The following is a 27,367-nucleotide window of genomic DNA, read 5'->3' as shown; positions in this document are numbered from 1 at the left end:
AAGAGGAGAATCTTTCGACCACTCTGATTAACATGAAAGGAAGACACCACCTTAGGAACAAAGGAAGGCACTGTTCTCAAAGAAATTCCATTCCTGGAAATCCGCAAAAAAAGGATCCCGACCTGACAGAGCCTGAAGTTCCGAAATCCTTTGAGCTGAATAGATACCAAGACGACCACTTTCAGGGTCACCCTGCTCAAGGGTTCAAAGGGAGGTCCACAAAGGACATGAAGAACTAGGTGAGACTCCAATCTGGGCAGATCTTTTGCACCGGAGGATTTAACAGCTTAGCCCCCTTGAGGAACTTTACCACATCTGGATGAACAGAGTCCTACCCTGAAACCTGCCTCAAAGCGCACCCAAGGCAGCCACCTCACCCAGAGCGAATTGTAAGCCAAACCCTTGGACAACCCCTGCTGCAGGAAATCCAGCATATGCGTGACGGCCACCGCCAGAGGATCTAGGCGATACTGAAGACACCAAACTTCAGTTTCCAGACCCTAATATATGCCATAGAGGTCGCCGGTCTTCTAGACTGAAGAAGCGTGGATTTGACCTGTTCGGAGTAACTCTTCAATCGAAGTCTCCACCTCTCAAAAGCCAAGCCGCAAGACTAAAGCAATCCTCCTGATCTGAAAATATGGGACCCTGACGCAACAGGTCTGGGAGACGAGTCAGATTGAGAGGCCTTCCACCGCAAGATGCACTAGATTTGCAAACCACGGTCTCCGCAGCCATTTTGGAGCCACTAAAACCATGGTCCCAGGATGTGACTCTATGTGCCTGAGAACCAGACCTATGAGAGGCCTAGGAGGAAGAACATACAGAAGAATTCCCATTGGCCAAGGGCACACCAGAGCATCGAGGCCCACTGAGCCAAGTTCCTTTCAGTGACCGAAGACTCTCTCTGTCTTGGAGTTGAGCCACATTGCCATAAGATCCAATGGGGGGAGTGCCCCACCTCGCACAGATGTGGTTCCATGCCTCTGAGGACAACTCCCACTCCCCAGGATCCAATTGCTGCCTGCTGAGGAAGTCCGTCTGCACGTTGTCTACTCCCGCTACATGCAACGCAGCTAGGCCTTTGAGATGACGCGCCGCCCAGGTAAATAATCTCCGGGCCTCCAATGCCACTGCATGACTCTTCATGCCGCCCTGCTGATTGATGTATGCCACAGCCTTTGCGTTGTCTGACCAGGGGCAGAAACACCTCCAGGGCTCGACGAACCGCCTCATCTTGAGGCGATTGATGGACCAGAAAGTTTCCTCCAGTCGCCACAGACCTTGCGTGGACCGGCCCAAGCACACCTCTCCCCAGCCAGAAAAGCTGGCATCCGTGGGACTACCACCCAGTCCAGTGGCTCCAGATCCATCCCCTTCTGTAAACTGAGATGAGACAGCCACCATGAAAGGCTGGACCTGGACTCCCAAAGCAGAGGCAAAGGAAGATGAAACTCCTCCAAGCATGGACTCCACCTGGACAATAGCATGCGTTGCAGTGGCCTCATGTGCGTGAACGCCCATGGAACCAAGTCCAACATGAATGCCATGGACCCCAGGACCTGTAAATAATCCCATACTATGGGCATCTTCAGATGAAGAAGATGCTTGTCCTGAGACTGCAACTTGGTCTGCTACCAGGAAAACCCTGCCTCGCTGAGTGTCAAAGTAGGCCCCTAAGTAAACCAGCGACTGAGTAGGCTCCAACCCTCCTGCACATTGATAACCCAACTGAGAAACTGTAAGGTGGACATCACTCTTTGGATGGACTTCTCGCATTTCTCCCTGGATTTCGCTCGAACCAACCAATCGTCCAGATACAGGTGGACTAAAATTCCCTCCCAGCAAAGAGCCACAGTTACCACCACCATCACCTTGAAAAATGTGCGAGGCACCGTCGCTAGGCTGAACGGGAGGGTCTGAACTGAAAATGTTGACTCAACACTTTGAAGTAAAGGAACTTCTGATGTTCTTGCCGAATGGGGATGTGCAGGTACACTTTCGTCAGGTCTAGGGAGGCGAGGAATTCTCCTTTGCGAAACGCTGCCATCACAGTACGCAGCGTCTTCGTGCAAAAGCGCGAAACCCGAAGGAATCGATTCACCTTCTGCAAATTGAGAATGGGCCAAAAGAAGCCCTCCTTTTTTGGCACCACAAAGTAAACGGAATACCTTTCCTGACCCTGCTCTTCCAGAGGGATGGGAACATTGGCCTTTAGGGCGAGCAGCCTTTGCAGCATTCCAAACACTGCTTCCCGCCTGATGCGAGGACCACATGGGACTCCACAAAGGGCCTCCCGAGGTGGGCACAAAAAAATCTAGAGCGTAGCCTCTCGCATCACCTCCAGCACCCAACGGTCCAAGGTAATCTTTTCCCACTCCTCATAGAAGCTGGACAATCTGCCTCCTATAGCATCTACGGAGGAGTGGGGACCACAGGCTTCACTGGGCTGATTTTCTGCTCCCAGTGCCCTCCCTGATACTGTTTCTGCCCAATCTGTGCACTCCGCAAAAGGACTGCTGGCGCCCGACGCCCTGTTTCGAGATGAAAACAGACAAGGACTTGCCGGAACGAAACAGACGAGAATCCCGAAAACGAGCCCAAGAAGGAAACACCTTCTTACTGGGCTTCCTGTCCTCAGGCAATCTATTTCCCTTGGACTTCCCCATGACCTTCACCAACTGATCCAGGTCCTCTCCAAATAACAGCTTCCCCTTAAAGGGAAGGTTACAGAGCTGGACCTTGGACGATAAATCGGCCGACCAGTTACGTAACCACAGCAGCCTACGAGCTGCTACTGAGAAGACCATACAGCGAGCCGAGGTATGCACCAAATCATACAGGGCATCCATCACGTAGGCTATGTCTGCCTCCAGACGCGTGGCCTGCAATGCATTGCTGTCCGCCGAACACATCGGCGTCGGGCCCTGCTGAACCCAACAGAGACAGGCCCTTTGCATTAAACTGGCATAGACAGCTGCCCGAAGAGTCAACACTGAAACCTCAAACATCCGTTTGAGCTGCACCTCCAGCTTGTGATCCTCGACATCCTTTAGGGCTACTGCCCTGGCCACCGGGATCATCGTCTTCTTGGTTACCACCGAGACAGCCACGTCCACCTTTGGGATCTTCAACAATTCCAGGGAGTCCTCCATTAAAGGGGTAAAGCTTGGCCATCACTCTGCCCACCTTTAGGTTCAGCTTTCGGATCTTCCTCGGCAATGGAAAAGCGCTAGTGGGTCCCCTCAGCCCATCCAGGACTGGGTTAACACCCTCATTATCTGACTTTTCCTGAGTGACCTTCATTCCTAATTCCTCCAGCCCCTGAGGGATGAGGGGGCGCAGTTAACTCTTTTAAACAGATGCACATACCCATAGAGCGTCTCCCTCCGGGACCTTGTCGGGATCAGGATCATCTTTTGCTCTATATGCGATGGGTTGGTGGCGCATCCGGGTCTGCCTCTGCATTGAGGGGGTCCGACTGAGACTGACCAGAGTCACAGTCTCTGGGACCAGGCTCTGCAGCTGCATAGCACAAACCCAGGCGGTGAAGAATACTGCCAGTCCCCCGAGAGGCCACTTTAGACTTTTTAGCCGCGAGGACCCGCGGCAATTCCCTGACCACCTTTTTTCTCCACTACTCCTAACAAGGTAGGCCTTGTGGAAAAGGAGAAAAAAATCCGGGGAAAAATCCCCAATTAAGCTTCCCCCAATCCCAGGGGACTATCAGCCGCTGCACCCTCCCCTTCCAAGGCATCCTACCTGACCGGAAAAGAGCGGGGAAAGAATCACTCGACCGGCCTGCAGTCTCCTGCACTGCCTCCCCGGTAGCAACAGAGACAGACCCTGCTGACCTTCTGCCGTGAGTTCCTGCATGGCTCGAGGGGCCTTCCTGCCCCGAAACGCATGCCAGGCAACGGGACCGCGAATTCAGATGCACTGCAGGCAGCCATTTTAGTTTTTGGTGCCTTGTCTCCCCAACAGCACCCCACAGCGCTCCCCCACGATGCCTCCTGTGCCGGAGTCGAGCCCACTGAGCCGCCGCCGCGAATGAATGCAATCCCCATCAGAGAGCTCCCAGGAGCACTGACAGAGTCCTGTTGGCCCCACCAGAGCAAAAGACTACAGAAGAAAAGAGACACTGCGGTTCCCTCCCGACATGAGCGTCACAATCGACCGCTAACTCTCAGAGCCCTGGGTTACTAGTCAGGCGACCACCGCTCAAGTCCTGCACCTCCTGACCCTGGCCGACAGCTCCCGCTTATTAGGCCCTCCCAACCGAAGTTCCTGCTAAGCTCTGCTCCTTTACATCTTGTACGCTACTGTTTTTATTTATTTTTTAAACAAGGAACTTAAAGAAACTTTATTAGGCAGGTACTTCCCTGTTCAGAGGAAGAAGGCCAAGAGGGAGCCCTGGCAGGTCGAGGGCACCAGGACCCCTAGTTATCAGACTGTCGGTACGCTGCGGGCGAACCCAATCAGGAGTATCCAACTCCCCAGAGGCCTGGCTGCACCTGAGGGATGGCCCACGAAGATGCTTAACACCTCAGGGAGTGTCCATGATCTAGAACCTAAAACTACCGTTAAAAACTAACAGCCTGCAGGTGCAGCTCTACCATCTGCTGGAGTCAGAGAAATACTGAGGTCCTGCAGGTGGCACTCTCCTCTGACTCCATCTGCTGGAGGGGATGAATAACCGACTGGTCTGGACTAATCTGGGTATGTTCAGGAACAGGGGATTTGCTGCAGTTCAGGACAGGTGCCTTGGAAGAGCTCTGAGTATGGGTCTCAGCACTGGAATAGCAAGGGGTGATGCAGGTAAGTATCGGTAGAGCTGTGTATGGATCTCTGTACTGGAATAGCCGGGGATTTGCTGCAGATCAGGACAGATGCCTTGAAAGAGCTCTGTGTGTGGGTGTCAGAACTGGAATAGCAAGGGATGATGCAGCTCAGGAGGTGGTGCACTGGCAGATCAATGTATAGGTTTCAGTATCGGAATAGCAGGGGGATGCTGCAGGAATTCCCAAGAAAGCTGCTACTGGTGTTAACCAGAAAGTCCAGTCCAACATCTGTTCAGGCAAAAGGCACATGAGAGATGCTACAAGACATGATGTGGTGAAGGTGGACTAGACAAGAAGGTATACCCACGCAAAACTACAGAAGGAAATGCTAACGAGCACAAACCCTCAAAACTGGACTTGTCACTGCTGTTAGACAATTTCTTATGGACACTAACTCACCAAAGTCTTAAAAAAACAGAAGAAAAATATCATTAGGCTTCCTTCACACATCCATGCCAGGTAGAGTGTTTTGAACTCCTCCGAAAGCCAGAGCTACACTTTTATATTTATGATCCCAAGAAGCAATGGAGATCTATGACTCACTCACACCAGTGACCAAGCAGCACGTGGTCATTCCCAATGCACCTCAATCCTAAAACGGAACAATCCCTGCCATTCCACACACATCTCTGCCAGTGCATCTCAGTCTTGACCTGCAGCATCCCCTGTTGTTTCAGTATTGTTGGCCATTTTAGAAGCCACCACCCGGAACAACTCCAAAGCAGTTTAGATCCTTTTCAAGATGCAGTCTCCAGAATTGTACACAGTATTGCAAATGAGCTCTCACCAGGGACTTATGCAGAGGTAATATCACCTTTTTTTCTGCTGACCCTATGCACCCTGCTCTCCCTAAGCATCCCCAAGCATCTTTCTGGCCTTTTCTGTTGCCTTGTTCATTTGATTGTTCACCTTAAAATCATCAGATATGATCACCCCTAGATCCCACTCTTGTTTTGTACTTAGAAGAATTTCACTCCCGATACTGTACCTCTCCCTTAGATTTTTGCAGCCTAAATGCATGACTGCATTTTATAGAATTAAATCATAGCTTCCAAACTCTAGACCCCCTACTCAAGCTCACAGGGCTCTTTCATCTGATCCATTCTGCATTGGTAAATTTTACCCAACTGGTCTGCCAACAATTTGTCTCCTGCTGTGGCATCTCTATGGAACTCTTTGCCACGCTAATGTGCAGTTCCAAGGCCATCTATGACGACATCATCAGCAAAGGCCCATTGGTACATTTCAGGGGACAGGGACAACCTAGGAACTACAGTGCTGCTCCTCTTTTCCCCTGCTGCAGCTGATTGGGCTGCAGAAAGAAAGAAAGCAAGCTACACGATGGCGTAGGGAAGGGCAGAGTTTTGGCTGGGCTCCTGTTTCCTGCCAGCACATGGAAAAGACTTGTGCAGCAGCATAGGGAAGGCCAGAGTGCCGATGGGAGTTCCCATCCCCCTCCAGCAGAAGAGAGAACCAGGAGGTAAGAGGCAGGAAGGGAACTAAAGGGGAAGAGAGAAGAGGAATTTGTGAGGAAACTGTAGGGAATCGAAGGTGACCGAGGGGAGGGAAAAGAAGGAAAGTGGAAGGAAGGAGGATGAGATAAGTCAGATGGGAATGTAGAGAGGGGAGACAGAAAGTGAAGAGGGAAGGGAGTGATTATCACATCATCACACATTCTCTGACCCCACAATCAAACATTCACACCCACACACCCCAGCCAATCCACAATTCCTACCTACACTTCAATCCACTGAATCACACACACATCCAATGCACATTAAAAAAAAACCCCACCCCACTCTTCAACTGGATGCAGGAGGGGTCTCCTATGACTCCTTAACTGGCTGCTGGTGTACGCAAGAGCCGCTAGTTATTTATTTATTTATATTACACCTTTCAGCCACTTTGCATTCAAGTACTGTAGGTATTTCCCTGTCCCCAGAGGGTTCACAGTCTAAGCTTTGTACCTCAGGCAATGGAGGATGAAGTGGCTTGCTCAAGGAGCAGCATCAGGATTTGAACCCCGACTTCCCTGGTTCGTAGCACAGTGCTCTTCCAGTGTGATGCAATATTTAAAAAAAAAAAAAAAATTTTGCACACTCCTGCTGTAGGGTCTGGAAGACAGAGCAGGCAGCTCCAGGCTTAGCCAAGAGCTGCTCTCTGAAATGGAAGGATCTTCTCAGAGGCCTCCTCTCTCCCACAATACACAGAAAGCAAAATTAATTTTCACTATCTGAGGGGCCGCCCATGAAATCTCTGGCTTCCACATCTCGCATCCCTGGTGTGAATTCACTAACAAGAACATGTGACAGAAATCCAGTTTGGTGCAAGAAGACAAAGGGGCCACAGCTTTCACAAGGCCACTACAGAAGGGTTGGTTCGGCCCATTTCTATCCATTTAATCTCTTCCAAAAGGAAAAAAAAGTTAATTTGAACTTTTGCCACAGTCACAACAATATCCAAAAGCCATACATGACAAACCGAAATGATCTATATGTAACTGAGGAGCTATTATGCTTCTCCACTTGTACTCCAAAAAAACATCCCAGATGACATCACACACACACTGGATGGTAACCGTGATGACACACGAGGACACAGGCACTGCTTAAACTAAATGGATAGAAGGGACAGGAACAAAATGTGTGAAACTCTTCCAAATATATCCTGCTCCCAAATGCTCCAGGAAGTACAGAATTTCCAAAATCACAAGTTGAAAGTAAACCATGTACTTAACAGATGCTAGTACTGCTTATCTAAGTGCTTCTGAAATACTAGACTCTGTGTACTGATACAGATTTCTTTAAAGTGGTGCTTCAGGATGAAAAGATTCTGGTTTTAAATTACCCATTTTCATCCTCTTTTTTTTTTTATACCTCTCCCTCCAGACAGTTGCCCACATGACACAGATCCCCTCAATGGCCAAGGGCAAGTGGAACGTTTCCTCTGATAATGAACGTCTCTGTGCCATTCTTCTGCCAGCAGAAAAGACCACAGGTGGCTGTTGCTTTCCCTACAACCTATAGCCCAGATGCATCACCTCCATGCCGTGCCTAAGCCCCACCCTCCCAGCTGGAGAGGAAGTGGAAACCTAGGTCTCTGGAGTCACAGAGCTGTAGCCAAGCTGCAGAGACAGCCTATGAAGGTTCTTCATGTCAAACCTGTGCAGCAATAACTGTATAATATATACACTATGTAAGAGTTCTTTTTTATTTCAGTTTTCAATAATAACTTATAAATACAATGGCAAACTAATTTAAAAAAAAAAAAAAAAAGGCGCTATGTTCCCAGCTAAACACTCCATAGTGCCGGGTTACGCCTCAGTTGCAATCATCTCAGCCTTAGTTGGAAAGGGTCACAGCCTGTCAGTGCCAGGGTAAAGAGGAGCAAGAAGCTGGTGCTGGCTGTGATTAACAGATGATCCAGCACCCTGACGTATTTGTCTAGCAAGCATTATCTTTTGTAAAAATAGCTGAAGATATAAGTTAGTTTGACAGCTGTGATATAAGCAGTGTGAGTTTGGTATCTCACATGGTACATAAGCAGGATTCACAAAGCTGAAATAAGGAAAGGAATTTTCATTCATAGTTTTTTGGGGGTTTTTTATCATTCTAAAGCTCAGAGGCTCACTACTGTTACACCATTTTTCCCTTGCTCTATTTATTCCACATCTGTTGGTAAAACTTCTCTCTTAATCTACACTGCCCTCTACTGGCAGTAAGAGGAACTCTGACAAGGACTGATTCAAGTGAGGCTGGGCGAACTGTTACTGATCTAATCTGGAGATCATATTGCCCCAGTACACTTTTGACCTAGAGAGACCCAAACTCCTGCTGATTCTGGACCCAGGCGGACATTAACCAAGCCAAACGTAGTTGCACTCGTGCTCCCACCCTCTGCCGAGCTCTTGGTGTTTGTGAGTGGTAGAATATGAATCCCTTGAACCCTTATTATGTGCTGTTGGGGAAGCGCGCAGGAGCGACAAGAAAATGCAGCCTGTGCTTACTTCTTTGCATGGTGCCAACCTCCAGGCCAATTAATGGCTACTTTACACTTGCCATCCATCAGGCACTGCGCTGCTGTGATGGTGGCGCCTCCCACTGCTGCGGCATAGTCAAAGATCCCCTCGGTCGTTGGACAGTCATAACCTGGAGGGATGGAATCAGGAATAAAAGAGTGTAAACAGGCTTGGAAGGAACAGGAAAGAAAAGGTCTCAAACCTGCCGCACTGTCTCGGGCAGAAACAGTGCTGTCAGTGCTGGGGAGTCTGTATGTGTCTCTGTGATGGGACACTGGCAAGTACATGGGGAAGAGAGAGAAAAAGCAAGCAAAGTCTTTTCATCTTGTGCTCTTAGCACTGGAGAATGCAAGCATGAGAAGAGTATCACAGTGTGGTGGGCAGGCAGGGGCGTGCAGAGCCCCCTCCTCTTCCCAAGGAGATCAGACAGGACCTCAGAAAGCGAGGGCAATGGTGAACAGGTGAGGCGTCTGCACACACAACAAGGACATTGGGTGGGGAGCAGTGGGGGTGGTGGGGAGGAGGAGTGCATACACAGCAAGGGCAATGGGAGAAGGGGGTATATTCAAAGAGTATAACAGGTGAAGTGCACGTGCACGGTCATTCTGAAGAGATCGCAAAGCAAGGATGATGGCTGGGAAGCATGTTTGTTTATTTATTTAAAATATGTTTAACTCGCAAATACTTGTTCCTTGCAAGGTACAACAAAAGCTTACAAATGCAAAGACATGTATATACAGAGCAAAGACGAAGGGAGGAGAGGAGAGATGCAGAACGAAAGTTGTGGCTGGGGAGTGCACATACAGAATGAGGGTGAAGGGTGGGGAGCATGCATGCAGATGGATTCATCCAGGGTGAGTGAAATGGGTGTGTATAGGGCATGGGTGATAAGTAGAGAGCATGTGTATGGAGCAAGAGCCACAGGTAGGGTGGATGAATACAAAATATAACAGGTCATTTCAGAAAATGTAGTACACAGAAAGATACGCATAAACAATACCATCAAATTGCCCAAATCCTTTCAGCCATTCCCTCATTTTCTCCTACTCTCACACCGAGTTCAGCGGGCCCGCCACTTAGCCAGATAAAGACTTAAGTGCTGGGCGGGACAGGATGATCCTACTGGATCAATGGTGATATTCAGCCTTATTCAGCTAAGTTAGCCTTCTATTGAAGGGATCTAAAGTTAGCTGGATAAACTTATCTGGCTGACTAAAAGTTATCTGGGTATATTTAGTGGCATGGCTGTGCCACTGAAAAGCCCAGCTAAGTTGGTCCAGACCGTGGGTTGAGCCTCCTGTCCAGCAGATGGAGACAGACCAAAATTGAAAGGGTATCCTATATCAAGACAGAGGCTACCCTTCATCCCTTCAGTATAAACACTTTCAAAGCAGACATAACTTTAAAAAGATCAAGCAAGTAACAAGAAAACTGATAAATTGAACAATTGAGCAACTGAAATAATTCTGTATAACAAAAATTCTGTACAACATAAAATTTTATTTTCATTTTCATCTGTAAGATGCTTCCGGTGCCTTAAGTAATAATAGAAAATCCAGGTATACAGAAACCTGTAACGAAAAGAACCTTTGAGTGGACGGATCAGGTCTAGCAAGGGAGGGTGTCTGGACTGATCCGTGGGTACTACAGAAACGAACATTAGCAGGTAAGAACCAATTTTCCCTTCCCTGTACGTACCCGGATCAGTCCAGACCATGGGATGTACCAAAGCTTCCCTAAACAGGATGGGACCGAGACAGTCCCACTTGAAGAACCTGTCGCCCGAAGGAGCCATGTACATCGAGGCAGTAATGACGAGCAAAGGTATGCAGAGACTTCCACGTCGCTGCTCTACATATTTTCTGCGGAGAGACCGACTGATTCTCCGCCCACAAAGTGGCCTGAGAATGCAAGGAGTGGACCTTTAAGCCTTCCGGAACCGAACGGCCCTTACAGATGTACACCGACGCAATAGCCTCCTTTACCCAACATGCAATCGTGGCCTTAGAAGCCTTGTTACCCTTATTTGGACCACTCCATAGGACAAACAAGTGATCCGAGACCCGGAAATCATTTGTAACCTGTAGGTAATGCAGTAAGACTCGTTTTACATCCAGGCGCCGGAGATCACACACAGAAGTGTTCGCTATGTCATCAGATGAAAAAGCCGGGAGTTCCACCGACTGATTGACATGAAAAGAAGAAAATGACCTTCCGCAAGAAGGAGGGTACCGTCTTGAGGGAGACCCCTGAATCAGAAAAACGTAAAAAGGGTTCCCAATAACGCCATGGCGTTATTGGAATCAAGCCCGATCGAGGAGATTCTTGGCAGAGAGACGGTATTGCCAGAGAAAGTAGGAGGCAAAGATCCTCTTGCTAACCAAAGGGGCCTCCGTCTATCAACTGATAGAGAGTTAACCGGCGAAAGTACTGCACCGGTTATTGGACTGGAAAGATCTTCTCCTTTAGTTGGCAGTGACTCCCCTGGGATCTCTAATGTTCAGCTTCCACTAACTCAAGGGCAACCAAGTACTGGTGATATTAAAAATATAACGTTAGAAATGATATGGAAAACAGTGAATGTAATTCACCAAGATATTGGGAAATTAAATTTGAATGTAAATGAAATGCAAAAAGTAATATCAAATTTAAACCCCTTGGTTATTAATAATGACCTAGCAATAAAAAAGATGCAAGAAGAAATAATTCAGATAAAACAAACTCAGACTAGTATTATTCAGGGTGATACAATGCTTTTTAGGAAAGTCGAGATGCTAGAGAATAACATTAGACAAACAAATTTGAGGATGGTCAACTTCCCTAAGTGCAGGTTGACCTCCCCAAAAGAACAACTGAAAAATTATTTTCAGGAGATTTTACTCCTACCCCCTGAGAAAATACCAAAAATAGTGAATGCCTATTTTATAAATTGGAGAAATGCTGAGGAAGTAGTGCAACAACAACAAGAAACAACGTTGAATTTAACTGCATTAATTGAGACATCTTTTAGTGCTCAAGTTGAAAGGAGGGGCACATTGTTGGTGAAATTTTCCCTTTCGTCAGAAAAGGAAAAGGTTTTGAAAATATTTTTGGAAAAAAGGTCCTCCTTATATCTTGGCCAAAAGATATGGGTATATCCTGATGTTGCTAGGGAAACCCAGCAGAGAAGAAAAAAGTTCTTAGTATTAGCTAACCAAGCAAGAACATTCGGGATTAACATTGCTGTTAAATTTCCATGGGAAAAAATACATATATTATGAGCCAGAACATCTCGAGAAATTTCTGGAGGAGTATCATAGTCAAGAAAGGGAAGTTCTAGCCTAGTCCAGATACATTGGGAAAATATTTAAGCCTGCTAAGCCCTTAGATTTATTTTTCAATAGGAATATATATTTTTTTGTTTATAACTTGCTTAATCCTTCTCTCCAAATATCTAGTTTAGTATTTAAGAAATAAGCAAAGTAAAAGTTTGATGATCTAAATGTAAAGATATAAATCAATGGAATATCTTATTTCTTATGTGAAAGTTCAATTGTATTATTGAATTATGTAATGTTGAAAAATACAGAAATAAAATAATTAAAAAAAAAAAAAAGGGTTCCCTGCAAATAAAGCTTGGAGCTCCGACACCCTTCTGGTGGAACAAATAGACACCAGAAAGACTGTCTTGAGAGTCAGATCCTTAAGCGTAGCCCACCGGAGGGGTTTGAAGGGGGCTTCGCAGAGAACTCGAAGAACCAAGCTAAGACTCCACGAGGGACAAGTAGCCTGGATCATAGGATTCAAATGCTTGGCCCCCTTGAGGAAGCGAACGACATTGGGATGAGCTGGCACCATGTAACCATCAATGCTACCTAAGAGGGAGCCGAGAGCGGAAACCTGCATCCACAAGGAACTGAAGGACAAGCCCTTGGAGAGACCATTCTGAAGGAAGGAAAGGACCTGGGATACCGGAGCCTTAGCCTTACGAGCCGACACTCCCGATACGGCACATGCATTTTCAAAGACCTTCCAGACTTGGACATAAGCAAGAGAGGTAGATTTCTTCCTTATATCCCTTCTTTCTCTATCTCCGCCATTCAAAAGCCAGGCCGCTAGACAAAAGCGAACCACCTGATTGAAAAATAAGGGACCCTGTCAAAGCAGGTGTGGGAGATGACCGAGGCGGAGAGAGCAGTCTGTGGCGAGGTTCACCAGATCCGCAAACCACGGTCTGCGGGGCCACTCGGGAGCCACTAGAATGACGGGACCCTGATGGAGCTCTATTCTTCTGAGTACCTTTCCCACTAGCAGCCAAGGAGGGAAAATGTACAGGAGAACATTGTGAGGCCAGGGTAGAACCAGCTCGTCCACTCCTTCAACACAATGTTCCCTTCTGCGGCTGAAGAACCTGGGGGCCTTCGCATTGTTCCTTGTGGCCATCAGATCCAAGTGTGGGAGATCCCACCTGCGGACGATCAGATTAATCGTTCCGTCTGACAATTCCCACTCGCCGGGGTCCAATCGCTGGCGGCTGAGGAAAATCGCCTTGAGCATTCTCTTTCCCAGCAATGCGGGAAGCCGCTAAGCAATCCAGGTGATGCTCTGCTCAGGTGAAGAGTCTGCTGGCTTCCAGAGCTACCAGGTGACTTCTGGTGCCTCCCTGATGATTGATATAAGCTACTGTGGTGGAGTTGTCCGAGAGAACTTGTACTGCCTGGCGATGGAGCAAAGGGAGGAAGACCTTGAGAGCCAGGCGCACCGCTCGTGCCTCCAGTCGATTGATATGCCAGTGAGTTTGCACTGGGGACCAGTATTCCTGAGCAGACTGGTTCTGACACACTGCCCCCCAGCCGGAGAGGCTGGCGTCCATCGTGACAACGATCCACTGCAGCGTCTGAAGGGAAGGTGGACAGACGAGAGCCACCATTGCAGCTTGGCGACGGAAGACTCTGAGAATGGGAGAGGCATCCGAAACTGCTCCGACACCAGCTTCCAGCGGGACATCAAAGCTTTCTGTAATGGACGCATATGCACAAAAGCCCAAGGAACCAGATCGATAGTGGAAGCCATGGAACTCAGGACCTGAAGGTAGTCCCAGGCCATGGGTGGAGGAAGTGAGAGAAAAGTGCGCCCTTGGTCCCTGAGTTTGAGTGCTCTCGTGTCCGGAAGGAACACCTTGCCGACTCTGGTATCGAAGTGCGCTCCCAAGAATTCCAGGGACTGGGATGGCTGAAGCTTGCACTTGGGAAAATTGATTATCCAACCCAGAGAGGTCAGACAATTCCAGTCCTTGTCGACCGCCAACTTGCAGAGAGACTGCGATTTGGCCCGGATGAGCCAATCGTCCCGATAAGGGTGGACCAGAAACTCCTTCTCGACGAAGAGAGGCCGCCACTGCACCATGACCTTGGTGAAAGTGCACGACGCCGTGGCGGGACCGAACGGGAGTGCCCGAAACTGGAAATGTTGGCCCAGGATTTCGAACCGGAGATACCTTTGATGGTCAAGGCAGATCAGAATGTGCAAGTAAGCCTCAGTCAAGTCCAGCGAAGCCAGGAATTCGCCGGAGCTATCGTATGGAAATACTAAGGGCTATCACAGCCCTTAGTGTTTCCATACGAAAATGGGGGACCCTGAGAGCCCGGATGACTCGCTTGAGGTCCAGAATTGGACGAAAGGAGCCTTCCTTTTTGGGAACGACGAAGTATATGGAATATTGGCCGGACCCCTGCTCCTCCACCGAGACTGTAGTTATGGCACCCAGTTCCAGCAGCCTGCTCAGTGTCTGGTCGACCGCAGGCCTCTTTCGACTTTCGCAGGGAGAGATTAAGTAAAGATCCAGAAGGTCTCGAGCAAATTCTAACGCATAGCCATTTTCTATCACCTCTAGGACCCACTGATCAGTTGTAATCTTGGCCCCTTCCTCGAGAAACAGGGACAGCCGTCCACCTAAGTTTAGAGCGGAAGGATGGGCCAGCTGTATTTCATTGGGAGGAGGACTTTGTGGCCGAGTGTTGCTGGCTACCATCCCAAAAGGGCCAACGTCCACGAAAGGAATGAGACCAGAATTGGGATCTGGAGAATTGCCTCTCGGAAAGGAGCCACGTGCTCTGCTGTTATAGCGACGTTGACCTCTGAAGCGAGTGCGGGAAGGAAAAAAGGCCTTAGACTGTTTTGGGCGGTCCTCCGGCAGCTTATGAACTTTGTTCTCACCCAGAGATTTGATAAGCTATTCTAGGTCCTCACCAAAAAGCAACTGACCCTTGAAAGGGAGAGTGCCCAACTGTGCTTTAGAAGAGGAATCCGCAGCCCAATTTCTCAGCAATAGGAGACGTCATGCCGAGACCGCAGAGACCATGGCTCTGGCTTGCACCCGGAGGAGATTGTAAAGGGCATCGGCCCCATACGCAATCCCGCCTTCCTGCCGACCATCCTGCTCCGCCTCTTGGGTGCTGAGTAATTGTTGAACCCACCTGAGGCTTGCCTGCTGCATGAGACTGCTGCAGATTGTCACCTGAACACCTAAGGACAAGACCTCAAAGATGCACTTGAGATAGAATTCCAGTTTGCGATCCTGGACATCCTTGAATGCCATGGCCCCCACCACCGGGTATTTGAAGCATGTCCAAGCAGTCTTCAGGGAGAGGGTAGAGCTTATCCATCGCCCTACCTACTCGAAGCCCTGCCTCAGGTGACTCCCATTCCCGAAGAAGCATCAGCTTATGCATAGGATGGAAGGGAAATGTACGAGGAGGAGCCCTAAGTCCCGCCAGGACCGGGTCCACGTTAGCGGGCATAGCGGCTGTAACCGTATCCACAGGGGGCACCTCGATTCCCAGCTCCTCCAAAATGAAGGGAATGAGGGGGTTCCACTTCCTCCCTTTGGAACAGGCGAAGAACTCGTGAATCGTTCCCCCTCTAGGGGTGGGCCTGGCTGTAGAGGATCGGAATCCTGATCAAGATCAGCGAATGGCGGTGTTTGGGGAGGGTCCGGGGGCGGTGGAACCCCCGGTACCACCCTGACCCAGACAGACCCCTGCCCCTCTGGCCCTGTAGCGTCCTGCGGGAGAGAAACCCTCTGGTTCTTTGCTGGAGGAGGACCTAAGGGAGAGGACCCCTCCTCCTCCTCCTGTAGGCTAGCTAGGTAGAAATTGTGCATGAGGAGCACAAATTCCGCAGAAAAACGAGACTTGGCCTTACCGGGAGGAGAGGGGGAAAAGGTCAGGAACCTCCTCCAGGGAATGCGCAGGGCTCAAATCCGGAGCAACAAGGAGAGAATCAGGCTCCCCTATCTCCTGCAGCCCTGATTCAGCCTCAGTACCTGCTCTCAAAATGGCCGTTCCCGCGGTTTGCAAGCAGGGAACGGCCTGGCCATGCGGCGTGCAGCCCAACCCTGGGTCGTTGATTTCGCGGCTGCCGAGGAGGGCCCCTCCCCTCCCGGCAGACATCAGGAGCAGAGCCCGCCGGGGAGAGCCGCGAGGCAGGCTCCCCGCAGGCCGAGCAGACGCTGGATCGCGGCATCAGCTGTGAGAAGAAAAAACAGCTGAGCTGAGCTGTGTTGACAAGCGGGAGCAGGGACTGAACACTGACCGCTGCCGGAGCTATCCGTTGTCCTGAGGCTTTGCTGCTGAAAACTGCTCGGCTTGAGAGGCTTTTTTTTTTTTTTAAAGCAGCAAGTACAGGGGAGAATTTCCCTGACAGAAAAAACCCCTAGGAGTAGCACTTCCTGGGGATGGACGGCGAGCAAGGGGGAGTGACTGGACCACCCAGTATCACCCCGAAAGGTCACCAGGAAATGCTAAGCCTAGGCTGATGAATCAAGGGGCAAAGCCCCCCTAGGCCCCCGGCAGAGTGTGGAGACAGAGTTTCCACACTCTGCCGGGAGGAGGTTCCTGACCAAAAAGCAAAAACAAGAAATCTTTCAACTTTTTTTTTTTCAATCAACAGAAATATCAAAGAAAACTAATACTTGCTTGATCTGAACAAAAGAAAGGTAAGAATCCCAACCGGGAAAGAAAAGAAGGAGAAGAAGGGGAACCGCAGGTTCAGCTGCCTGCATCTGCTGGAAACAGATGAATACTGAAGGGGTGTAGGGTAGGCTCTGTCCTGATATAGGATACCCTTTCAGTTTTGGTCTGTCTCCATCTGCTGGACAGCTAGTGACAAATGAGAAGGATTCCATTAAATGGGAAATTTCAATTAAAGTTTCATCTTCAGGATTTTAGAATTCAGCATCATGCAAATTCACTGCTATGTGTTAGTACAGGGGTAGACAAGTCTGATCTTGGTGTGCCACAAACAGCTCTGGTTTTCAGGATATCCATAATGAATGTGCATGAGCTACATGTGCATGCACTTCCTCCATTGTATGTAGATATATCTCATGCATATTCATTGTGGATGTCCTAAAAGCCTGGCCTGTCTGTGGCTTTCCAGGACCGGAGTTGCCTACTCCTGAGCTAGCATGTAGGGGACACAGAAGATGACAGTTTTACTTTGCATCCATCTACAGTTTACACTCGCAGAAAGGGGACCCTGAGGACTTTTCTGGGGTGCAGTAAGAGGCAGATTTGAGACATAAGAACACAAGATGCACCATGTGGGTCAGACCAGGGTCCATCAAACCCAGCATCCTGTCTCTGCCAGCAGCCAATTTGGGTCACAAGTACCTGGCAGATTCCAAAAAGTAGATCCATTTCTGGTTACTCAATCCCAGAGAGTGGGTTTCCCAAGTCTACCTGGCTAATAATGCTTTAAGGACTTTTCCTCCAGGAACTTACCGTATTTGCCAGCACATAGGTTGCAGTGGCGTATAAGAAGCATCCCCTTTTTTATACATATTTTTAAGGAAAAAAATAATCGGGGAGCAATTCTGCAGGTCCTATGCGCCAGTAAACATTGATATGGCCTGAAACTGCAACCTCCTGCTCCTCCCCCAGCGGTTCAGCATAAACTCGGGGACTGACAACATTTCAGCATGCTGCTCGAACACGAGCGCTGCCGGGTAAGGTTCTGAGACTTCCAAGCATCCCTTCCCTGCCTCCCCCGGGGTCAACGCGTCCGAAGGACGAGTCTCCGAGCCTCGGCTGCCCATGCAACCCCTGCAGAGGCTCCTCTTCCAGACAGTGAGGGCCTCCTCCGACACTGTCCGACTCGCAACGGCGAGGGGGAGGAGACGGCGGCGGCTAACACTTGGAGCAACCCGGGCGGCAGAGTGGGGAAGGAAAGAGACTCGCCACCTTTCTTGTCACTTCGCTTCCGACTCCAGGGCCAAGCCACCGAGCCGGTGGGGGGGGGGGGGTGTCGCGGTGGCGTCGGGAGCGAGGGCGTGCCACCCAATTGGCCGGTGCTGAGTGCCGAAGCGCGGCTTCCCCAATCAAAATCAACACTTCAACATCCCCCCCCCCCCCACCAGACGTTGTTAATTTTGATTACCGGCGCATAGGACGCACTCCTTATTTTTCCCCTATTTTGATTGTGCACGGAGTGAAAAAGTACTTTCTATGATTTTTTTAAATCTGCTATTTGTTAATGTCATGGAGTGAAATTTGTTTTACTTTGTTTAGTATTATGTGAAAGGGTAAATAACCGTTCCTTATTTACCCATTCCACACCACTCACGACTTTATAAACCTCTGTCATACCTCCTCCCAGTTGTCTCCTCTCCAGGCTGAAAATCTATTTATTTATTTAGATGTTTATATTCCGCTTTTCGGCACTTCAAAGTGTACATCAAAGTGGATTACATTCAGGTACTGTAGGTATTTCCCTAACCCCACAGGGCTTACCATCTAATTTTGAAAAGCCCTAACCTGTTTAGTCTTTCTTCATAGAAGAGCCATTCCATCCCCTTTATCATTTTGGTCGCCCTTCTCTGCACCTTTTCTAGTTCCGCTAGGTCTTTTTTGAGATGGGATGACCAGAAATGCAAACAGTATTTGGGGGGAGTACAGGTGCACCAGAACCAAGCTTCCATCTGAAATACACCGCTGCACAGACAAACCGCATCTCCCAGTTGAGGGGATCAGGCCATGGGCCAGAGATACCAGCAGGGTGAGCGCAGTGAGAGAATGCATCTGACTCCACTGGTTACAGACAGGCTGGATGGACCTGTAGAGCTCTTATCCCTACAGGTCCATCCATGCACAGAGTAGATCCATGGACCTGTAGAGCTCTTATCCCTAAGATAAGAGCTCTACAGGACCATCCATGCACAGAGTAGATCCATGGACCTGTAGAGCTCTTATCCCTAAGATAAGAGCTCTACAGGACCATCCATGCACAGAGTAGATCCATGGACCTGTAGAGCTCTTATCCCTAAGATAAGAGCTCTACAGGACCATCTATGCACAGAGTAGATCCATGTCTGGACCAATATGTTGGTTTAACAAAAAAACAAAATGGAGTCAGGTAGCAACAGGACTTTCTCCTCGCACTTCCTCCTCTGCCACAGCAAGTTTCAATTCTAAACCGGAAGTGCACGCAGGAGAGGAGGAGGAGAAGGGACAGCGAAGAGGGAGCAGAGTGAACCATAGAGGAGCAGAGACAGACATGGAGGGGGAGAGGCCAAAGGAAAGTTGAGGCCCTGGGAATAAACCAAAGGCAGGAGAAAAACAAAGAGAAAGAAAGCTGATTAGGAAGGCGAGGAGTCGGGAGGTGTTCCTTACCTAAGCCATACTCTATGGACTCTGGGTGGTCGTCGTCTCCCTCCTGGCTGACCTTCTGCAGATGCTGCAGGTAGGCGTCCGTGTGGAAGCTCGCCATCTCCTCCATGGAAGCCACTCTCGGCTTCACTATCCTAGCACAAGAGAGAGGACCAAAGCATGTGAAAGAGCCAGGGTAGAGAGGCGGAGGTTGCAGCTACCATGGCAGAGAAGGAAGCAACAGCGAGATGACAGGGAGCTGCAAAGGTAATGGAGGGGTACTAGCTTGTCCGTAGGTGGGCACTTAGGAGACATTTCTAAAAAAATATAGAATGGGTGCCAGGAGGGGGACGGGGGAATTACAGTTTTGCTTTGTTTCTTTTATTAAAGGACTTAGCTTATCAAGGAATGCAGCTGCACAGGGCTATGCTAGCTCTAGGTAGTCAAATTTTGGCCAGCTCAGTTGAAAACATAGTTTATGATGTTCAGCTGAACATCCATACAATAACCAGTTAAAATGAACTGCTTATCTTGGCTGCAATGCAGCTGTTTAGAACATTGGATCCACAGCAACTATGAGTTTTCAATAATGTACAGTACTGAATGGTGTTCTTTGACTAGCACATTCTAAACATTACAGGCAAACCTGGAGCCCTTACATATTTCCTAATTGATACATTAATTTCATACCTACAGTGCACCCAACTGCTGACAGCAACAAAACCTGGGGGGGGTAGGGGGGCAAGCTCCCAACCTACAGATGGCTACGAGAAACTGGCAATGACAGGGCTGCTCTGCAAACCCCCTACAGGAGAATTACTTTGATAGCAGGCGTCACCCCATAAGCAAGTTTACTTACCATAAATGGTATTTTCCATAGATAGAAGGATGAATTAGCCGTGCTGCGTGGGTGACATCATCGGGTGGCACTAGACAGAGCAGTCTTTCAAACTTTTAGAGCTTTTTGCCCTATTGATCATGCACAGCAGTTCCCCCATGATCATTCCAGAAGTCTCCTCAGTTCATATCCAAGCAAAGAAGAGATCCAGATGTGTAGAAATGCTGTTCAGAGAGGAGGGCAGGAACACTTGGCTAATTCATCCTGCTATCTATGGAAAACAGTTTACAGTAAGGAAACTTGCTTTTTTCCATTGATAAGCAGGCTGAATTAGCCATGCTGCATAAGGAGTCCCAAGTTGAGAGTTGTCAAAAAGATTAAGGTCATATCTAGGCAAGTGTTTTTTGTTTTTTTTTTTTACAATCCAGACTTCTCTGTGGACAGCATCTATCTGGATGATAGTTGGTGTAATACTGACTTCCCCACTGAGCCATCTGCGTCTAGGCAGTAGTGGGATGTGAAGGTGTGAACAGATGACCAGGTGGCTGTCTTACATATTTCTTCTATGGGCACATTTTGCAAATGCGCTAGCGAAGCTACCGTCACTCATACTTGATGCATCTTTATAAGATGCGACAGAGTAAAGGATTGCATCTCATAGCAGTGTTGTATGCAGGATGTAATCCAATTAGAGAGAATTTGCTTTGCAACTGGTGCTCCCAATCTATTGGGATGATATGAAATGAAGAGCTATAAGGATTGTCTGTGATCTTGTGTACTGCGTTTTTAATAGGCTAATGTTCATTTGCAGTCTAAGGTGTGCAGTTGTCAGTCCCGTTCATGCGTATGCGGCTTTGGGAAGAAAGTGGGGAGCGTGATGGATTGATTTAAGTGGAATACTGATACCACCTTTGGCAAAAACTTCAGATAGATCCGTAGGACCACTTTGTCATAGAAGAATTGTAGGTATGGTGGGAAGTGCACCAATGCTTACAATTTATTCACTCTTCTAGCCGAAAATTACTTTCCAAGTAAAAAAAATTTAAGTTTGACTTTTTCCAGGGGTTCAAACAGTGGTTCCAGTAAAGTTCTGAGAATTACAATTAGGTCCCAAGGCAACACAGGTTTTATATGGGAGGATGTACATGAATGAGACCTTTCATGAACTGGGAGATGAGCAGATGTACTAATATGGGATTTCTGTTCTCCTATTGATAAGCTGTTATTGCACTTAAATGCATTTGAATGGAAGAGGTTGCAAGGCCTTTGCTGGAAAGCAGATGTAGATATTCTAACAACTGATGAAATTCACAGATCAGTGGGTCAATGGAATGATTCTTGCACCAAGTGGAATGACGGCTCCATTTGAAGGTGTAGTTACGGTGTGTAGAAGGTTTTCTTGCTGACACATCAACATCACTAAATACAAATGTGCTAGCATTCAGTGTTCAATATCCATGCCGTGAAATTGAGTGAAGGCTGTATAGAGTGAAGGAGCAATCCCTCTTCCTGGATTAGTAGTGCAAGGGACTTACTGAAAGGTGTAAAAGATATGCATACAAAGGTCACCTCGGCCATGCTGGGGCTACTAAGATCATTCTAGCATAATCTTGCATGCATTTTTGCACTGTTTGTCTATTGGCATAATCAGGAGAAAAGCATAGAATTGTCTCTAAAACCATGAAATTAGGAAGGCATCTGGAGCCTCTTTGTATGGACTGGGATGCATGGAGCAAAAACATCTGTGGCAAACAGGTCTATCCAAGGGCATCCCCATCGATGGAACAGGCTGTCGGCTATTTCTTATGAGAGGGCCCATTCCTGTGGACGGAAAAGTTTGCCGAGTCTGTCCGCTTCTGTGTTTGCAATCCCTGGAAAATAAACTGCCTACAGGCTTGCTAAATTGATTTGCCCAGACCCAGATCTTCAGCATTTCTTAGAAGAGGGTCTAAGAACCTGTTCCCCCTTGTTTGTATGAATCATTATGCTCTTTCCCTGAAGCATGTGTTGGTAAACTTCCAGTGCATGTCAAATTGCTCTTAATTCCAGTAGATTGATTTGGCAAAACAATTCTTGGGGTGACCACAACACTTGCATTTTGAATTGTAGGAGATGGGCTCCCCAGCCCCAAGTCGAGGCATCTGTTGAGAGTATGATCTAGTGCAGTTGTGGTTGAAGTGGGGTTCCCACTTCCATTATTCCTTGATGGAGCCACCACTTGACATCTATCTTCATGAACTCAGTAATGATAATTCTGGATGAAAGGGATTGCAGGAATTAATTCCACTGTGTTCGCAGCCCCCAGTGCAGATGTCACATATGTAGACGGGTTAAAGAGACTACATGTATTACCATAGCTGTGTCATGAAGAGATTATGGAGAGATCAGTTGGCCTTCTTCCGTCCTGATGTATGGCTTAATAATTGTAAGCACTCATACAAGTACTGTACCATATAAAATTGGTGTTGCTGGATATGTTAGCACTGAATTTTGGAAAAAACTTTTTCCAGAGTCAATCAACAATTTGTGATCATTTCCTGGGGGCGAGTTGGAGTGCAGTCTTGATTTTTTTACTCTTTTCTTTGCTGATTCAATGATCACAGAGTTATGGAGAAGTTGCACAATTCCACAGCCTGGTGTCTTTTGTAGACGGAACTTGAGATCCAGTTTATGAGCCACTGTTGCCCCAGAATAGGGGGATTCCCATGACTTCATGAGTACATTTTACAGTACTGGATGGAATGGAAGAGTGGTGGGTTTCACCGGGATTTCTAAGATTTTCAATATTCCCAATACCTCTGCTCAGGGATTCAGGTCTTTCTTTACATCTACTAAGAGCAGTTCCCATTTGTTCTACAAATCGAAAGTATGTTAAATCCTCCAGAGGAGAGGAGTGGTCTGGAGGTTCTTCTGGCAAATCTGATGGAAAACCTGTTGAGCTTCCTGGGGACTCCCCTGAAGATGGTAATACAGGGCTTTCTGCTCTTGGGAAAGTGCCAGTGAAGACTCCCTAGAAGGAACAAAAGGAGGTGGAAGTTTGCCCTGTTGTCCTAAAAAGATCTTGGTGTAGGAAGCGGAGGTGCTCCCAGCATCACCGATTCTGTTGTTACTGGTTGGATAGGTACACTGGAGGAAAACTTGGTGGCTGTACCTGTGGGAATAACGATGAGAAGAAATTCTGCATAATGCGTCAGTTCTACTGCCTATTGCATCAGACAGCCAGGAGAATGAGGGGCTTCCTCAGACTGTATGATATGCTCTTGTTCCACCACAGTGATGGGTGCCCTCAGTAAGATCGAACAAATCAGCTGCGGTGTTTGGAGTCGTACACCCTGTTGCCATAGGCTAGAAGCCAGAAAAGAACTCGGCCCTCCTGCTGGAACATGGATTGCTGTCTCGTAAGAGGAATAGATTCCTCTTGACATCCTTGGTAGTGGAATTGCTCTGGACAGTATGTCATGCGAAGGTGCTGATCCCTAAGGGAACAGCCAGAACCTAACCTGCCACTCTTTGAGAAGGATATCGCTTAGAGATGCGAGACCTAAGAACATTTGACAGTCACTTCCATTTGAGGACCCTGAGGTTTGTGGGGAGGGTTCCTCAATTATAGGTTTCTCTTGAAGTGGAAGTCATTTTCTTGTGTGTGGAAATGTGGCTCCTGGGAGCAGATGTTGTGCCATGGGATGTGGGTAGTGATCCCTCCTTAGCGTGTTCCTATTTCTCTCTCTTTGGCAGTAGAGGATCTTCCTCTGCTTGCTGTTCTTTGCCTGAAGCTTTCTTTTTTTGTCCTTTGAGTTGACTGCATCAAAGTGCATGCCGGTTGCATCATCTTTGGTGCTTGTTGCATCGTTTTCGGCACATGGTGCATCATCTTCGGCACATGGTGCACTGGGAGCAATATTGTGCCATGTTTTTTGGCAATCTGAGGTGTGTCTGTGGCAGTGGCTTGTGCGTGATATTGGGAGTGGCGTCATGCGCCTTGGGGGTTTTTGCCATGCCAGTAGTCGAGTCTTTCAGTGCCCCTGCTTTTTGTCTCAGTCTGAAACCTTGAGTAGGATTAAATGGACAATTTTCTCAGTGGAAGGGAGTGGTCAGTGAAGTGCCTCAGGGATCTGTATTGGGACCCTTACTTTTTAATCTAACTAGATAAATGAAGCTTGACCGACGTGCCCACAAATGCGCAGTAGAGAGCAGCTCTACTGCGCATGTGCGGGCGAGCACGTCAGTCTTAGGCAGCGTCAAAAAAAACCAAAAAACATGGCGGCAGCGGTGGTAGCAGCGGCAGCGGGCAGCGGTAGCGGCGGCGGTAGCGGGCGGCAGCGGCGGCGGTAGCGGTGGTGGGCGGTGGCGGTAGCGGTAGCGGGGGCGGGCGGCGGCGGCGGCGGTAGCGGGCGGCAGCGGAGGCGGTAGCGGCGGGCGGCAGTGGCGGCGGTAGCGGGCGGCGGCAGCGGTAGCGGCAGCGGCCAGTAGCGAGGGAGGGAGGAGAGAGAGAGAGGGAGGGAGGGACGGACTAAGTGGGAGGGACGAAGAGAGAGAGTGGGAGGGAGTGATTGAGTGAGGGGGAGGGAGTGAGGGGGAGGGACTGAGTGAGGGGGAGTGAGCGGGACTGAGGGAGAGGGAGGGAGGGAGTGGGACTGAGGGGGAGTGAGTGGGACTGAGGGAGAGGGAGGGAGGGAGTGGGACTGAGGGAGAGTGAGTGGGACTGAGGGAGAGGGAGGGAGTGGGACTGAGGGAGAGTGAGTGGGACTGAGTGTGAGTGAGAGGGAGAGAGGGGGAGGGAGTGAGTGAGACTGAGTGGGAGGGAGGGACTGAGTGAGAGGAGAGGGAGGCTGGGGAGGAGTGGGTGAATGGGTGGGAGGGAGGTAGGGGAGAGAGAATGAGGGGGAGGTGAGAGACAGAGGGATGTAGCCCGTTTTAACGGGCTTAACGGCTTGTATATTTATAAATGATCTGGAAAGAAATACGACGAGTATTTGCAGATAACACAAAATTGCAGATAACACAAAATTTGCAGATTTGCAGATAACACAAAATTGTTCAGAGTAGTTAAATCACAAGCAGATTGTGATAAATGCAGGAAGACCTTGTGAGACTGGAAAATTGGGCATCCAAATGGCAGATGAAATTTAATGTGGATAAGTGCAAGGTGATGCATATAGGGAAAAATAACCCATGCTATAATTACACAATGTTGGGTTGCATATTAGGTGCTACAACCCAAGAAAGAGATCTAGGCGTCATAGTGGATAACACATTGAAATCATCGGTTCAGTGTGCTGCGGCAGTCAAAAAAGCAAACAGAATGTTGGGAATTACTAGAAAGGGAATGGTGAACAAAACGGAAAATGTCATAATGCCTCTGTATCGCTCCATGGTGAGACCGCACCTTGAATACTGTGTACAATTCTGGTCGCCGCATCTCAAAAAAGATATAATTGCGATGGAAAAGGTACAGAGAAGGGCTACCAAAATGATAAGGGGAATGGAATAGCTCCCCTATGAGGAAAGACTAAAGAGGTTAGGACTTTTCAGCTTGGAGAAGAGATGGCTGAGGGGGGATATGATAGAGGTGTTTAAAATCATGAGAGGTCTAGAACAGGTAGATGTGAATAGGTTATTTACTCTTTCGGATAATAGAAAGACTAGGGGGCACTCCATGAAGTTAGCATGTGGCACATTTAAAACTAATCGGAGAAAGTTCTTTTTTACTCAACGCACAATTACACTCTGGAATTTGTTGCCAGAGGATGTGGTTAGTGCAGTTGGTGTAGCTATGTTTAAAAAAGGATTGTATAAGTTCTTGGAGGAGAAGTCCGATACCTGCTATTAAGTTCACCTAGAGAATAGCCACTGCCATTAGCAACGGTAACATTGAATAGACTTAGTTTTTGGGTACTTGCCAGGTTCTTATGGCCTGGATTGGCCACTGTTGGAAACAGGATGCTGGGCTTGATGGACCCTTGGTCTGACCCAGTATGGCATATTCTTAAGTTCTTATGTTCTTTTTTCAGACATCTGAAGAGGCCGGCCGGTGCTCCTGAGCCAGGGAATGCCTCAACTGACCTAGTAACGATCTGGTCGATCTGCTGGGATCTCCTATTTCATGTGATGAGGGTGAGGCCAAGGAGCTGCTTTTTGCCTCTGTGCCCTTGGTGACATCCGTCCGCAGTTGCAGCAATTTGCCTAGTCATGATCAAAGCCGAGACAGAGATAACAGTTGTGGCAATCAGTGATGGACATGATGTAGCCACAACTACAATATTTAAAACCCAAAGGTTTCTTCTAAGCCTTGTTGAGCACTGAAAATTGCTGTTTGGGGTTCACGTAACCAGGTTTTTACAAATAAACTGAGAAGAGGAATTGAGAGACAAGGATTCCACTGTCCCTGCAATGTGCAGACAAAAAAAGAACTGAGACTTCTGGAATTATCATTCATGAGGGAACTGCCACTCATGCCCAACAGGGCAAATAAGCTCTAAAGCTTTGAATCAGCTCTACTTAGTGCCACCCAGTGATGTCACCCATGCAGCATAGCTAATTCAGCCTGCTTTTCGAAGGAAAAACAAATTTAACACTTTCCCACAGACCCATCATAAGCCTCTGGGCACAGCTGATACTGCCAATTGCCTACACATCAAACCCCAATAAATACGGGAACTAAGGGATACAAAGACAGGTCCAGGACACTGCTACACCTTAATTCTTTCAGCTAGCAGCACAGAAGACTCAGGAAATAATAACAATGTACTCACCTCATTTCCCTGAGTAATCCATAAGCCTCTATCAATGAATGCACCATGCTAGCCTGCAGAGGAAGGCAGAGTTTTATAGAATTGTCATTCATTTTCCATTCAATTTCTTCCCATCTTACCTAATAACAGTCCGCTGCGGGAAACAATGGGCCAAAATAATATTCATGTTCTCCTCTGTAGCACAAGAGGTGAAGCATAACAATGTAAGGGATGAGATATGCATAAGTGGTAAACTCAAAGCCATGCATTTCAGATTGCAATAATTATTCTAGGCATGATCACAATGCCCAACT

The 27,367-nt window shown here is 48.2% G+C and overlaps 1 protein-coding gene across 4 annotated transcripts in view; it reads right to left on the bottom strand.

Annotated features, from left to right (window-relative positions):
- HDAC8 (histone deacetylase 8) overlaps positions 1 to 27,367 on the bottom strand; it is a 273,689-nt gene that overhangs the window by 222,949 nt on the left and 23,373 nt on the right. For all 4 annotated transcript variants that reach the window (XM_029607527.1, XM_029607525.1, XM_029607524.1 and 1 more), the window contains exons 2-4: positions 27,075 to 27,127; positions 19,509 to 19,639; positions 8,848 to 8,989 (exon numbers count right to left, since the gene is read on the bottom strand). In XM_029607527.1, coding sequence (XP_029463387.1) covers positions 8,848 to 8,989; positions 19,509 to 19,639; positions 27,075 to 27,127 — 326 coding nt within the window. The remainder of the gene's footprint in view (positions 1 to 8,847; positions 8,990 to 19,508; positions 19,640 to 27,074; positions 27,128 to 27,367) is intronic.

The sequence above is a fragment of the Rhinatrema bivittatum genome, chromosome 6 (assembly GCF_901001135.1).
Source record: "Rhinatrema bivittatum chromosome 6, aRhiBiv1.1, whole genome shotgun sequence".
NCBI classification, from domain to species: domain Eukaryota; kingdom Metazoa; phylum Chordata; class Amphibia; order Gymnophiona; family Rhinatrematidae; genus Rhinatrema; species Rhinatrema bivittatum.
The sequence above is the reverse complement of the archived record's forward strand: the minus strand, read 5'-3'. Positions and strand labels throughout refer to the sequence as shown.